At 38.0% G+C, this 14,290-nt stretch overlaps 3 protein-coding genes and 1 long non-coding RNA gene across 4 annotated transcripts; all 4 read right to left on the minus strand.

The window, feature by feature from the left end:
* Positions 1-311: 311 nt before the first annotated feature.
* LOC145912152 (uncharacterized) lies at positions 312-1,903 on the minus strand. The gene is made up of 3 exons (XR_014403273.1): positions 1,764-1,903; positions 1,314-1,367; positions 312-902 (listed from the first exon to the last, which is right to left on the minus strand). It is a non-coding gene; the product is annotated as an uncharacterized LOC145912152 (long non-coding RNA).
* A 2,992-nt stretch (positions 1,904-4,895) lies between these two features.
* LOC145908322 (arylamine N-acetyltransferase, pineal gland isozyme NAT-10-like) lies at positions 4,896-7,566 on the minus strand. The gene is made up of 3 exons (XM_082995582.1): positions 6,640-7,566; positions 6,219-6,399; positions 4,896-5,808 (listed from the first exon to the last, which is right to left on the minus strand). The coding sequence occupies exons 1-3, from the start codon at positions 6,967-6,969 to the stop codon at positions 5,411-5,413; spliced, it is 909 nt and encodes a 302-aa protein (XP_082851708.1). The 5' UTR covers positions 6,970-7,566; the 3' UTR covers positions 4,896-5,410.
* A 1,956-nt stretch (positions 7,567-9,522) lies between these two features.
* On the minus strand, positions 9,523-11,290 carry LOC145899118 (arylamine N-acetyltransferase, pineal gland isozyme NAT-3-like). Its single transcript, XM_082987872.1, has 3 exons — positions 10,500-11,290; positions 10,125-10,305; positions 9,523-9,908 (listed from the first exon to the last, which is right to left on the minus strand). Exons 1-3 carry the CDS (start codon positions 10,827-10,829, stop codon positions 9,523-9,525), a joined length of 897 nt encoding a protein of 298 aa, XP_082843998.1. The 5' UTR covers positions 10,830-11,290.
* Positions 11,291-12,133: 843 nt separating this feature from the next.
* Positions 12,134-13,447, minus strand: LOC145899212 (arylamine N-acetyltransferase, pineal gland isozyme NAT-10-like). Its single transcript, XM_082987980.1, has 3 exons — positions 13,118-13,447; positions 12,736-12,916; positions 12,134-12,519 (listed from the first exon to the last, which is right to left on the minus strand). The coding sequence occupies exons 1-3, from the start codon at positions 13,445-13,447 to the stop codon at positions 12,134-12,136; spliced, it is 897 nt and encodes a 298-aa protein (XP_082844106.1).
* Between the last annotated feature and the right edge of the window lie 843 nt (positions 13,448-14,290).

A 14,290-nucleotide genomic window follows, 5' to 3' on the forward strand; every position in this document is an offset into this window, starting at 1 on the left:
TTAAGTTACTAACTGGAACATAGATTTACTTACTGAGTCTTTGTTGGTCATAAACACAGTTTAATTTTGCCGTCAGCTGACCACAGCCTGCTTGTTGCCAATGCAGAACATATGGGGCTATAGGTGTCACTGCGCTACCTATGGTACACCCATGAAAGCATATATAGGGAACCATTGGCAGCATTGGTCAAGCGCCCGACCCATACGCAAAAGAAAACCTGATCGGGATTCGTGCCCAGGAAAAAAAATTATCTAAGCACCACGACATCATCACGGTTAAAGTGGTAGCAAAGAAAGTAGCACACTTTTTGTGGAAATTAAAGATTTTTATTCCAAAGAAAATACGACAGCTCTGCACTTGAAGAAAGTAAAAAAAAACACGCTGAGGTTGTCGAAGTGGCAGGACTTGAAACCAGATCATCAAAAGCTGCTCTTCCCTCAAATGAGGATTTAAAGCGGGTTCATCATAGGCGGTTTTGCAAATCCAAGACTTCGGCAACCCCGTACAAAAACAGAAAAGATTTCCAACAAAAAAACAGCAACCAACGTTAGGTTGCAATAAACCAATCAGCGCGCTCGTTCCGATCACGTGAAGCCCCTTTAATAATTGCATCCAAAAACACGTTGGATTTAAATGACAGCACTGCAAAGGTATTCACAAAAAAAATCAAAAATGGCGCGAAATCGAAAACGGCGAGCCGGCTGATTGGTGTCTTGTCAATTAAACCGGATGGAGTGGAAAGCTTCGCCAACCGACAGCATGGCCGTCAGTGGGCGCGCTTAACCTCATCCGCCCGATCTTTTGGTGGGTGCATAGCTGCGTTGGTAGGATGGAGCCCCAACTACGACTGTTGGTTTCTCATCGTAGGGGGGAGGAGGGTCGCGTTTTTTTGGTTGGAAATCTGTAATAGTTTGGCATTAAGAACTCCATATTATCGTACATTATGTTGACCAATTTATTAACCAGGACGTCGCCCCAAAAAAGACAAGGATTTGGCGGGGGAAATAGTAAAACTAGGGTAAACGTGAGCGTCAGCAGAAAAAAATTGTTTTCTAAGTGATTTATGTGTTTCCAATTCTCCGTCCTGATATAATTATGTGATAGTTTTAAATCTAGGCTCAAATACAGCACAACACCGTTTTTTTTTCTACGCAAAGTTAAAATCTAATCACAATCGTCCTTTATCCATTGATTTAGTTGTGATTTGTCAGTCAGACAACTTAGCTGAAAAATAGTGTGTACTTGGCGACAGACTACGTGCAATGGCCTCGTATATATTCTACCATGCAACGGTTAAGGCATACATTTTTACCTTCGTTTTTCTTATCCTCCACGCAGCATATGCATTTCCACAGCGCCTCACAGGCTGCAAAAGAAAGCACAAACATTTAATTATGAATATTGCAATACAAATTCGAAACTCGAAATTAGCCTTAAAAAATTTTCGAAATTTTTAAAAAAAACACAAATATTTTGCGTCAACCATCGACCCATACGAAAAAATGCAAACACCTTCTACAGCCAAATTTAAATATATTTGTAATGCAATTCAACGCCGAATACACTCAAACGTTATTTTTTCTCTGTAACATGCACAGCTATACCAAATCAACTCAGTAGGTACCTAGGCAAAATGTAAGCAAAAAAAATTCGTTTTTCAACAGAATGTGGTGACGTTCAAGCTCCAGCGAATATTTTTAGGTTATAGAAATATTGATCCATAGCCCTGTGTGTTATAACGTCTTACAAAAGACAGACTCACCGCTTATTAACACTCAGCACATCTTCTATCTTCTTTTTTCGTTACGGTCGGTTTTATTGGCTATCATGCACCAGAGTAGACAAAACTTGCACAATTCACACAAAATAATATTGAATATTTATCTGCAGACAACAATATCTAAGCGGTTAGGGTGTAAGTATTAGTAACCATAATAAACAACTAAGCATCGAGTCCAGTAATAAATAAAAACAAAACACAGTGGCAGCTCTGCTGCAATTCCTTGGCTTTTATGTTAGCGAACCTATAAAGATCCCAATACAATAGTTGTACTCGCCAAGTAGGATTACTTCCCTGGAGGGTGAACCTGCCTTATTGTCATGACACACTTGTGCGTTTACCGCAGGTTTTCCCATGGATCATTAAAGTTCTTACGTAATGCCATGGTAGCACGGACGTATCCAGTGCAAATTAGCAATAAGCTCATATACCTAAGGGTTGGGTATGTTGTCATGACGAGATACAAATATTTGTAAGGTCTTACAAGCACATCGCACCAAACACCAATGGACAAAACGACACGATATTAATTTTAAGTTATTTGGAGAATGTAGAAACTGCGCATTACGCAGCGGGGTGCAAATGAATCACTGGCTTCTATTTTAAATTATGTTCTTGTTATAGCGTATACGACTCACACAATATTACGTATATTGTTTAGCGTCACGCAAAATCCCGCGTACGCTAAGAATACAGGATAATTATATAATTAGTATGAGAGGAATTGTTAGGAGACTGACCCATACTGCAGTACACATTGACGTGCTTTGTTCATACGAACGCGTTTCGGCAAATTCCAACATTAGTTTAAAAATCCCAATGTTTAACTTGCTTTCTTCCTAAACGGGAGCCATTTGCAGTTTGGCAAAACAAAACTGCGCAAAACGTATACAACCCGCATAACCATTACGAGCTACTTTTAAATAATTTATTATTTCTTGCAGCACGCACTCACCACAAAGCCTTTTAACGTGAAACTATAGCGTCCAATCGTTCGACTCTCTGTTTAAAAACACATCCAGTCAGTACCGCGTGTACATATCCACAACAATGCAAAGTTAATGCATTTTTATCAAATAATGCGTGCGTGCGCAGCATACACGACTTGCGGACCGTTCCAGTGATGTGGTCACAAATTGACTTATGTTCCAGTTACATGTATGCAAAAAAAAACCTGCTCGGCATTTGCAAGGGGCGTGAATGCGCTGACCCAAACCTTTAATACGAGCCACTCGTTTTTTTTGTTTTCTGTGGGTACGTGACTGATGTGCGTCTCCGCGAGTCACCATGACTGGCAAATAATCTTTCTGCTTCCCTTTCTTGTTTCAATACGGTTTATGGTGTTATGCGCTGGCAAACCGGTTTTCACAAGCAAGTTGTCAAACGGCATTGATTAAGTACCAACGGAAACGATGTGGTCTTGTGCAATTTCACAACCAACGCAAAACTCACGATCCAAACAAAAGCGTGTTTTAAAACAAAAGTATAATACTTCCGCTTTCCTGCATCCTTTCTTTGGATACCTTGGTATTAATAGAGAAGAAATTCCAAACAAGCACAACGTACAATGCATATTTAGGTAGCCTGGATGTCATTCAGTGCACGTTTATTGACTGCTTGTTAGATCAACATAATTAACAACAACAACAACAACAATACTTGGGTAAAACTATCATTAGTATGCGTATCAAATGTACATTTAAAACCGTACAGCCAAGTCTACGAAGTTCGTTATCAGAGCACGCTAAATCTGTACAATATCAGCGTACACTTAAGCGTTGTCACCCGAACGAAAATAGGCTCTATTGCCTTTAGTTTCACGAGCACGACCATATTGTACCATTCGACATGGATCACTGACACCAGACAAAATTTTAACAAGCGTCCCTGTACAGAATAGGAACCGGGACTAAACAAGCTACACGTACCACGTACAGTCGGTGAGGCTACAGTTTGAGCAGTTGTAAACAGTAAACACTTGTTTCCAAGCACTGTAAACATTGTTGGAACTCTACTTGCATACAATTACGGTATCCTCTCAACACTCATACATAGTTCCTGGTGAAACATTTTCTGTGTACAGGTTGTCGCCCTCGAGCCACAAATTGTCAGCGGTCGAAAAAAACTGCACCGTCATGTCATTCTTTTTATATAGCACGCGCTCGTCGCGAGCGAACTGAAACTAACTGGCGGCCTGGCGGGGGTTGTTAAACGAATTGTGTCAAATCGTGTGGGCGTTTCCGTGACCTGAGCAACGAGTTCATCGCGGCTAAGTTGTATTCGCAATTACCTGCTCTGCTATTGTGTTTTTTTGAGTGATAGCCAAACTAAATTATGCTTTAATAAAATGGCCAACTTTCCCGACATTGCAAAACCACTAAACAAACAAAATTTGTTCGGAATGACAGCAGCAATATGACATTTGGTAAATGTTTTGACGTTGGTATAAATGGGTTGAACTTAAAAAAATATGATTATTGCGAAGCTTGTCCTTCAAACGAAACACGTTAATACCGTATCTGCATATGTTGTTTGATTACCAATTCTAAACCGTTTGATGGTGCTTGCAAAGGTCTCAAAATGAAGCTTGTTGGCCGGATTTGTCTCTTAATTCTGCACCTGGCATAAACTGCTAATAATAAGTTTGCTAGACCTGGCTTTTGGTAATAAATCCTAAAGTTTTCCGCAATACAAATATATTTTGCAAAGCGTAATAATTTTCCGCGGTGGCACTTGTTGGCCTCCGTACCAATAGTTTGACAAATTGCAATAAAATTCGGTACAGCGCACCAAGCACACCTGCTTAGGGGACCTGAAGTATTAGAAGGTTGCGCAAAATAGTAGTGTATTTTTACAGCGGTGACATGTATTTAAATTGGCATTATCAGTGCAAACACACTGCAGTATTTATATAAACACGGCGAGGAAAGGATACAGGCATTGCTTGGGGATTAAAAAACTTGCCTAAACGCTGCGTGTCCACAAATAAAAGAACTTACCAGAACCAAAACAGCACTAAGATTTCTTCTATCTGTGTGAAAGACATTTACAAAAATTTTACTTTTTTTTTTTATTTTTGTCAATAATCTGGTTCACAGAAGCTGCAATGGAAGATATATGATTGAATGATCAAAAGACTTTATAGCAATTTCAAGTGCATTATGTGAACATAAATATCTGCATATATATTTCTTCCGGTAACATACGCAGAAAAAAGTAGTTCAATTAATTGTTGTTGCCAATTTTGATGGTGTTACAAATTTGGTAAATTACGAACATTATAAATCAACATGAAATGTAAACAACAATTAACACTATATCATAGAAATACACTTAAGATTACAAATATTTAAAAACAAATTTGCTTAGATGCATAGACAGCAGTCTGATAGCGAACAATTCCTGCAAAGATGGTACCACATTCAAGTATCTTAGTGGAGTACTTTAAATTTAATGAAAAGTTACAGACAAACTGTATTTAAACCACACAAACCCACAGTTTCCACAGGTGTTATTGAAAAAAAAAATTTTGAGATAGTGCATGATGAGGTATAAATGATGGGAGAGGTATGTCAAAGAAATATGATTATGCATGAAAGTAACAACATAAGTACATAAATATCAATGTCCTATTCCTTCGATTTACGGTTGCTGAAGTAGTTGAGTTTGTGAGTGACTTCACAACTAAAATGTGTCTTGGCAATTTCTGCAAGCTGAGAATCATTAGAAACCTTTACCTCTTCAACAATTTTGTCTGTGTTGGGGTCAAGGCTTTCTTTTGTAACAAGTGTGTCACCGAAAAACATGCTTGATTTTGTGGGGCCAAATAAGATCAAACAAGCATTTTGATACAGCACAGATTTTTCATCAGTCTGAAGGAACTCCAATCGTTCCTCAAAATCTTGCAGTTTGGCAGGTTTGGTGTCAAATCGGAATAGATAGACCCAATGTTCTGACTCCTTCTTCGAACATTCGTCATTGCAGTAACCAGTGATGCAAGTTGCAGGTCCTTGCTTAAGTACATTGCCTGTAAATTTAGAATATATAAATTTCATGTTGTTGAGGTTATAATATGTTGATAGTCTTTGCAACATTTGTTGGAACTGTTGCCAAGACCGCTAACCCATTCAATTTTGTAGATGCAACGCAACCTATAACTATAAGTGAGCAGCAGACATGGCCACTTTTTGATATATTAGGTCGTGAATGTGAAGAGAGTGCTGTTGGTTAGCTTGCTAGACGTAGATGTATTTGCCTTGAGGTAACTTTGCAGTCACTATCAACCTGTGACCCACCAGAAGAAAACACAATCATACTCTTGTCACCATACAACTTGTTGAAAAATTGTCTCATGTACATACATGCACAACCCATAAGTCACCGAGAATTTTTTATTCAGGCTTCTGCTATTAAAATTTTAACAAAAATAAAGCCAACCTTTTGAATCCAAAACAGTTTTCTTGTGTCTTTCCATATAATACCACCCCTCTCTTTCGTGCATTGTGCGAACCCTGTACATACCATGAGTTTCAGCATATGGCAACATAAGCTCTATTTTCATTGGACCAAAAGTAAACCATCCAGGATCAACCAGATACTGAGTGTCATCCAATGTTACCTGGAAAAACAAAAGACAAAATGTTGTTTTCGAAAAAAAAAGACAAAAAGTTTTCAGAGGACAGGAAGGTAAATTCTCTGCACAATACAAATATTGAACAACATTTGAAATAAATCATGGACAATGCTTTGATCATTTTATTGCAAGCAAGTGGTAAGTTACAAGGAATGTTGGGCAGCAGTACACAGGTATTTTTTTTGTATGAGAACAAAGTATTTCCGCACAGATATTTTTGCATACCACTGGGATCATATGGTGGTGATCAGAAGAAAATCCCTCAAAGAACTCATGGAAAAATTCAGCTGGATAAAACTGTACGCTGTACCCCAATTGTTCAAGTAACCAACAGAACAAGTAGTTGATATCGTAGCAAATGCCTCCGCCTTTCTCTTCAACAATCTTTTTGTACATTTTTTGCACATCAAGTGTTATTCTTCTACCACCATGCATTTCCAGAGATGTATATGGGACAGTCATCTTATGAGCATAGGACAAGGCCTCCAAATTTTTTAGATTTGGCTCCAGGGTTCCATTGTAGCCGATTCTACTCAAGTAAGCTTTAACATTCATCGTATTTCGACTCGGTTTGTGGGTTTATAAACCAACGAGACGCTAGTCGACAGAACTTTTTTTTCCAGTCGACAAAACTTTCAACGCTCATAACTTTGCCGTTTCTTAATATAGATCTCGATGATTTTTGCACAATATGCATGGAGTGGCATGTAGTTTCATGAAATATTAAAAAATTAAAAAAATTCCAACGATTTATATAACGAATATTAATGTACATTGTCATAAATCGGTCATAACTACTTTTATCGAACCACAGCCACGACTATTCATACACCGTTGGAATCTACATTAAAAACCCTTTCTAACCATACCAAACTTGTCTAATTATCGCATCGGAATGTACGCCTACTGATCGACTATTATTTATAACCGTCACAAACAAATACACTTTTTCGTTGTTAAGTCTTTTCACAGGTTCGCGGCCACGACTTTTCATACCCCGGTGGAAACTACATTAAAAACCTTGATTTTGGGGATTTAATACTGATATGGGGCCTCAACAGAGGATTGCATAACTAACAGAGGATTGCATAAGAAACAATGTTAAAAAATATGATTATGCATGTGTAAATAAATCTAAGGGACTCAGAGATATTTAACAGTAACCCCGTTTACATGACGGTTTAAGACGGCTTCGAAGCTGACTCGCCGATCCGACTCTCTCGTTTTCGGCGAAGAGAAAAAGGCAAGCGTCTTAAGCCGTCTCGGCCTTCGATCTAACGCGGAGAGTGGTTTTCGGGACAGCTTAAGCGATTAAGTCAGCTTAAACCCAGTAGCGACAAGTGCCGCGAAGAAGTTAGGATTAGGTAATTTGTTTATGAGGTTGTGCGTTGAGGGTTTGCTGTTTACAATAAACCTCAAAAGTAAGAAACTAGTTCTAGTACAACTACGTAAGTATGCTCTATGCTGCAGGGGCGAGAAGGATGTGCTTACTCGAGTTAATTTTGTAAATACTGCGCAAGTGTTAAATGAATTGTACAAGCATCAAGATACAAAAAAGCAACATTCGTTTTGAGGAGCTAAGTTGCATTTTGGAGACCTGAAGGAAATAAATGCATTGCAGGAATGCTGACACTTGCTTGAAAGAAGAATGCACTTGTGTTAACTGTTTTCATTTGCTGCTGGATGTGCTATAATATAACAAGTCAATGCAAACTGGTTGTTGATTCATATTTAGGCTACTGCATCTCAATTATGCAAGGATTATGTGAACAACAATCAACCATAAAATACAAAAGCAGGCTTATGTAAACCTTTTCTGTTTGTCAAAATAAAACAAATATGACAAGAATGCCATGACACAAGTTTATGTGATGTAACTATCACATCTTCTGTATATTTGTTTCAAATTAATTAACATTGGGCTGGTATGAAACATTCCATTCAGTCTTTTCTGACACTCAATTGTACATGGGATTACGGGATTAAGACAGCTTCTGAAAAGGATCCTGTGAAGAAGGACAGAGATAATTAATACTACTAAACATGAAATTTTCACTTGAATACTCTTACCATGGTGTAGTTGTGAACACATTCCAGGAAAATGCAGCCTTTTAGTTTAATCATCTATTATATCTGGCAAAGTAAACTCACATTATAATCAAGGACCAATTTGCAGCAACCATTTGCGTAAACTAACTGCCAATAACTTTTCTCTGCATGCTTAGATTAGAAATATTGATAATTTATTTAGTACAGAGTCTGAATTTACAGCCTGTCAGCCCGAGACAGCTTAACTTAAGCTGACTTAAAAGCCCCATGTAAATTCGTCGTTTTCGCGCGTCGAATTTGAAAATCACGTGACCCGGTCACGAGTCGACTTGATGCTCAAGTCGACTTGGCCATGTAAACAGGGTTAGTGTCTCGATGGCCTGAGCGCGAATTGAGTCTCTTCGATTGTTAAACCTGCTTCTGCCCCGTTCCATAAAGCACCCAGAACTAGAATATCTTCCCGAATAATTGTAATTATTTCTGTTATTTGCTTCATTACGACGGTACATTACAACTTTTCAATACAACGTTGATAGAATGTCAGCGTATAGAATGGCGAAGACTAGACTGAATTTACGGGTAAAAACTGGGCTCTTTAACGCTCTCCATTATGTCAATAATATCACGTGACATCACCAAACGGTTGAAGTAATATAATACAAGAGCATAAAATACAGTGCACATCGAAATTTTCTTTGAGAGCGGATATAGATGATTCAAGCGTGCTGCGTTGGGAGTCAACTGGTTCACCGTTCTGTGGCTATCACTATCGGAAGAAGTTGTTCCTGCTTGTATTATCTGGGACGCATTGAAATGGTTAGTGTAATACAAGAGTTTGTATCTTGTGAGAACATTTTATAAGGTAAACCGGATATTGAATGACTCGCTTTACTCGAGAACATTCGATGAGTTTATCATATGGGTCGCAGTATGGGATTTTGCAAAACTTGTACATTGCTGCACACGAGATATTACGAAATATAAACACTGATTTCTGTGACGTATGTTACACATGAAAGCAAAACATAAGTGAAATAATCTGTAAATATCCTACCCCTTTTATTTACGATTGAAGTAGTTGAGTTTGTGGGCAACTTCATAACCGAAATGTGACTTGGCAATTTCTGCAAGCTGAGAATCATCAGAAACCTTCAACTCTTCAACAATTTTGTCCGTGTTGGGGTCAAGGCTTTCTTTTGTAACAAGTGTGTCATCGAAAAACATGCTAGATTTTGTGGGGCCAAATAAGATCAAAGAAGCATTTTGATACAGCGCAGATTTTTCATCAGTCTGAATGAACTCCAAACATTCCTCAAAATCTTCCAGTTTGGCAGGTTTGGTGTCAAATCGCAATAGATGGACCCAATGTTCCGACTCTTCCTTCGAACATTCATCATTGCAGTAACCAGTGATACAAGTTGCAGGTCCTTGCTTGATTACATTGCCTGTGAATGTATAATATGTATGTTGAAATTATAACATGATAAAATAGTTTTTGCAAATTTTTTGCTGACGAACACGATTTTGTAGAAGAAACACAACCTTTCACTGTAAGTGAGCAGCAGACATGGCCACTTTTTGACACAACATGTGTGAGCAGTACAGCTAGGTGAATGTGAAGACAGCATGCTATAACAATTTTTAACAAAAATAAAGCCAACCTCTTGAATCCAAAACAGTTTTCTTGTGTCTTTCCATATAACACCATCCCTCTCTTTCGTGCATTGGGCGGACTCTGTACATACCATGAGTTTCAGCATATGGCAACATAAGCTCTATTTTCATAGGACCAACAGTAAACCATCCAGGATCAACCAGATACTGAGTGTCATCCAATGTTACCTGGAAAAACAAAAGACAAAACGTGGCAAGTTTTTAGAGGACAAGAAGGAAAAAGTCTACACAACTATTGAACAAATTTTTAGTCAACGTTAGAAATAAACCATACACAAAACACCAATGCTTTGATAATTTAATGCAAGCAAGTGGCAAGTTATATAATAACAAAGTATTCCCGCACAGATATTTTTGCATACCACTGGGATCATATGGTGGTGATCAGAAGAAAATCCCTCGAAAAACTCATGGAAAAATTCAGCTGGATAAAACTGTACGCTGTACCCCAATTGTTCAAGTAACCAACAGAACAAGTAGTTGATATCGTAGCAAATGCCTCCGCCTTTTTCTTCAACAATCTTTTTGTACATTTTTTGCACATCAAGTGTTATTCTTCTACCACCATGCATTTCCAGAGATGTATATGGGACAGTCATCTTATGAGCATAGGACAAGGCCTCCAAATTTTTTAGATTTGGCTCCAGGGTTCCATTGTAGCCGATTCTACTCAAGTAAGCTTTAACATTCATCGTATTTCGACTCGGTTTGTAGATTTATAAACCAACGAGACGCTAGTCGACAAAACTTTTTTTTTCGGTCGACAAAACTTTGAACGCTCATAACTTTGCCGTTTCTTAATAGATCTCGATGATTTTTGCACAATATGCATGGAGTGGCATGTAGTTTCATGAAATATTAAAAAATTAAAAAAATTCCAACGATTTATATAACGAATATTAATGTACATTGTCATAAATCGGTCATAACTACTTTTATCGAACCGCGGCCACGACTATTTATACACCGTTGGAATCTACATTAAAAACCCTTTCTAACCATACCAAACTTGTCTAATTATCGCATCGGAATGTACGCCTACTGATCGACTATTATTAATAACCGTCATAAACAAATACACTTTTTCGTTGTTAAGTCTTTTCACAGGTTCGCGGCCACGACTATTCATACACCGGTGGAAACTACATCAAAAACCTTGATTTTGGGGATTTAATACTGATATGGGGCCTCAACAGAGGATTGCATAACTATTATAACTAACAGAGGATTGCATAAGAAATAATGTTAAAAAATATGATTATGCATATGTAAATAAATCTAAGGGACTCAGAGATATTTAACAGTGTCTCGATGGCCTGAGCGCGAATTGAGTCTCTTCGATTGTTAAACCTGCTTCTACCCAGTCCTATAAAGCACCAAGAACTAGGATATCTTCCCGAATAATTGTATTCATTTCTGTTATCTGCTTCATTACGACGGTACATTATAACTTTTCAATACAACGTTGATAAAATGTCAGCGTATAGAATGGCGAAGACTGGACTGAATTTACGGGTAAAAACTGGGCTCTTTAACGCTCTCCATTATGTCAATAATATCACGTGGCATCACCAAACGGTTGAAGTTGCAGAGAAACAAGAGCATAAAATACAGTACACATCGAAATTTTCTGTGAGAGCGAATATACATGATTCAAGCGTACTGCGTTGGGAGTCAACTGGTTCACCGTTCTGTGGCTATCACTATCGGAAGAAGTTGTTCCTGCTTGTATTATCTGGGACGCATTGAAATGGTTAGTGTAATACAAGAGTTTGTATCTTGTGAGAACATTTTATATGGTAAACAGGATATTGAATGACTCGCTTTACTCGAGAACATTCGATGAGTTTATCATATGGGTCGCAGTATGGGATTTTGCAAAACTTGTACATTGCTGCACACGAGATATTACGAAATATAAACACTGATTTCTGTGACGTATGTTACACATGAAAGCAAAACATAAGTGAAATAATCTGTAAATATCCTACCCCTTTTATTTACGATTGAAGTAGTTGAGTTTGTGGGCAACTTCATAACCGAAATGTGACTTGGCAATTTCTGCAAGCTGAGAATCATCAGAAACCTTCAACTCTTCAACAATTTTGTCCGTGTTGGGGTCAAGGCTTTCTTTTGTAACAAGTGTGTCATCGAAAAACATGCTAGATTTTGTGGGGCCAAATAAGATCAAACAAGCATTTTGATACAGCGCAGATTTTTCATCAGTCTGAATGAACTCCAAACATTCCTCAAAATCTTCCAGTTTGGCAGGTTTGGTGTCAAATCGCAATAGATGGACCCAATGTTCCGACTCCTCCTTCGAACATTCATCATTGCAGTAACCAGTGATACAAGTTGCAGGTCCTTGCTTGATTACATTGCCTGTGAATGTATAATATGTATGTTGAAATTATAACATGATAAAATAGTTTTTGCAAATTTTTTGCTGACGAACACGATTTTGTAGAAGAAACACAACCTTTCACTGTAAGTGAGCAGCAGACATGGCCACTTTTTGACACAACATGTGTGAGCAGTACAGCTAGGTGAATGTGAAGACAGCATGCTATAACAATTTTTAACAAAAATAAAGCCAACCTCTTGAATCCAAAACAGTTTTCTTGTGTCTTTCCATATAACACCATCCCTCTCTTTCGTGCATTGGGCGGACTCTGTACATACCATGAGTTTCAGCATATGGCAACATAAGCTCTATTTTCATAGGACCAACAGTAAACCATCCAGGATCAACCAGATACTGAGTGTCATCCAATGTTACCTGAAAAAAACTAAAGATAAAATGTTGCAAGTTTTTAGAGGACGGGAAGGTAAATTCTCTGCACAACACAAATATTGAACAAATTTTTAGTCAACGTTAGAAATAAACCATGCACAAAACACCAATGCTTTGATAATTTAATGCAAGCAAGTGGCAAGTTATATAATAACAATGTATTCCCGCACAGATATTTTTGCATACCACTGGGATCATATGGTGGTGATCAGGAGAAAATCCGCCATAAAACTCATGGAAAAATTCAGCTGGATAAAACTGTACGCTGTACCCCAATTGTTCCAGTAACCAACCAAACAAGTAGTTGATTTCGTAGCAAATGCCTCCGCCTTTCTCTTCAACAATCTTTTTGTACATTTTTTGCACATCAAGTGTTATTCTTCTACCACCATGCATTTCCAGAGATGTATATGGGACAGACATCTTATGAGCATAGGACAATGCCTCCAAATTTTTTAGATTTGGTTCCAGGGTTCCATTGTAGCCGATTCTACTCAAGTAAGCTTTGACATTCATCGTAATTGCTAGTTAACAAAACTTTGGGCGCGGGTAACTCAGCTATCATACGAGGTAGCGACTTTATCAACAATGTTTACTGGTCAAACACATTTCGGCTATGAAACCTTGCACAAACTTTTTCCGTTGACATCCTTTACGACAAACACTCCCTGTACATCCCTGCTGTCAGATAAAATCGAACTTTGGCTTCAAATAAAACGCCAATCTTCTTAAATTTGTTAAATATTAAACCACATACCCCCCATACGCATTTGACCGTTATTATAATCTTATTGTGGGAAAGTTTTTTTGTTTAGGCAAAGCAGAAATTGCCGAAGAATATATGTATCATGCATCAAAAACAAAACTACGTTTCGGCGAAGAAAATCTTCTTGGATGTAGGCCAATTGACGCGTCAGGCAACTGCATTGTATTAATGTGCACGTTTGCTGTCTTGTTAATTGGGAAAATCACAGCATATGAAACAAAATACTCTAATTAAAATCATAAACGTGTTCTCCTAATTCTCATGGTCACTTTAGAAAGTTCTGCAAACGATTTAAAAATTTACGAAATTTTCCTAACTTAGTTGTACGTACTAACAAAACACATAACAGATAAGATTTAGTGTCCGTCTGCTGTCAGTTTTGACACGATGAAGACTTATTTGTCGCGGTAAAAACGCACGTAACAGCCAATTTGCTGTCAGGCGCGCAAGTTTACGTTGATTCCAAACGTTTTTCTTCGCCTAAGCTTAAATTTTCGTCTTTGGTGCATGGTAGCCTACTTATATTCTTCGACAATTTCTGCTGTGCCTTAACGCAATTTTTGAGGCGGGCTTGTAACCATTTTTATGACACG

This window comes from Ascidia mentula, chromosome 1 (genome assembly GCF_947561715.1).
Source record: "Ascidia mentula chromosome 1, kaAscMent1.1, whole genome shotgun sequence".
NCBI lineage: Eukaryota > Metazoa > Chordata > Ascidiacea > Phlebobranchia > Ascidiidae > Ascidia > Ascidia mentula.

Coding starts and splice junctions, on each gene's coding strand:
- LOC145908322 (XM_082995582.1), bottom strand. CDS start 6,969: ATGAATGTTAAAGCTTACTTGAGTAGAATCGGCTACAATGGAACCCTG. Junction 6,400..6,639: donor ACCACCATATGATCCCAGTG/GTATGCAAAAAT, acceptor TTGTTTTTCCAG/GTAACATTGGATGACACTCA. Junction 5,809..6,218: donor AACTGTTTTGGATTCAAAAG/GTTGGCTTTATT, acceptor CTAAATTTACAG/GCAATGTACTTAAGCAAGGA.
- LOC145899212 (XM_082987980.1), bottom strand. CDS start 13,447: ATGAATGTCAAAGCTTACTTGAGTAGAATCGGCTACAATGGAACCCTG. Junction 12,917..13,117: donor ACCACCATATGATCCCAGTG/GTATGCAAAAAT, acceptor AGTTTTTTTCAG/GTAACATTGGATGACACTCA. Junction 12,520..12,735: donor AACTGTTTTGGATTCAAGAG/GTTGGCTTTATT, acceptor ATACATTCACAG/GCAATGTAATCAAGCAAGGA.
- LOC145899118 (XM_082987872.1), bottom strand. CDS start 10,829: ATGAATGTTAAAGCTTACTTGAGTAGAATCGGCTACAATGGAACCCTG. Junction 10,306..10,499: donor ACCACCATATGATCCCAGTG/GTATGCAAAAAT, acceptor TTGTTTTTCCAG/GTAACATTGGATGACACTCA. Junction 9,909..10,124: donor AACTGTTTTGGATTCAAGAG/GTTGGCTTTATT, acceptor ATACATTCACAG/GCAATGTAATCAAGCAAGGA.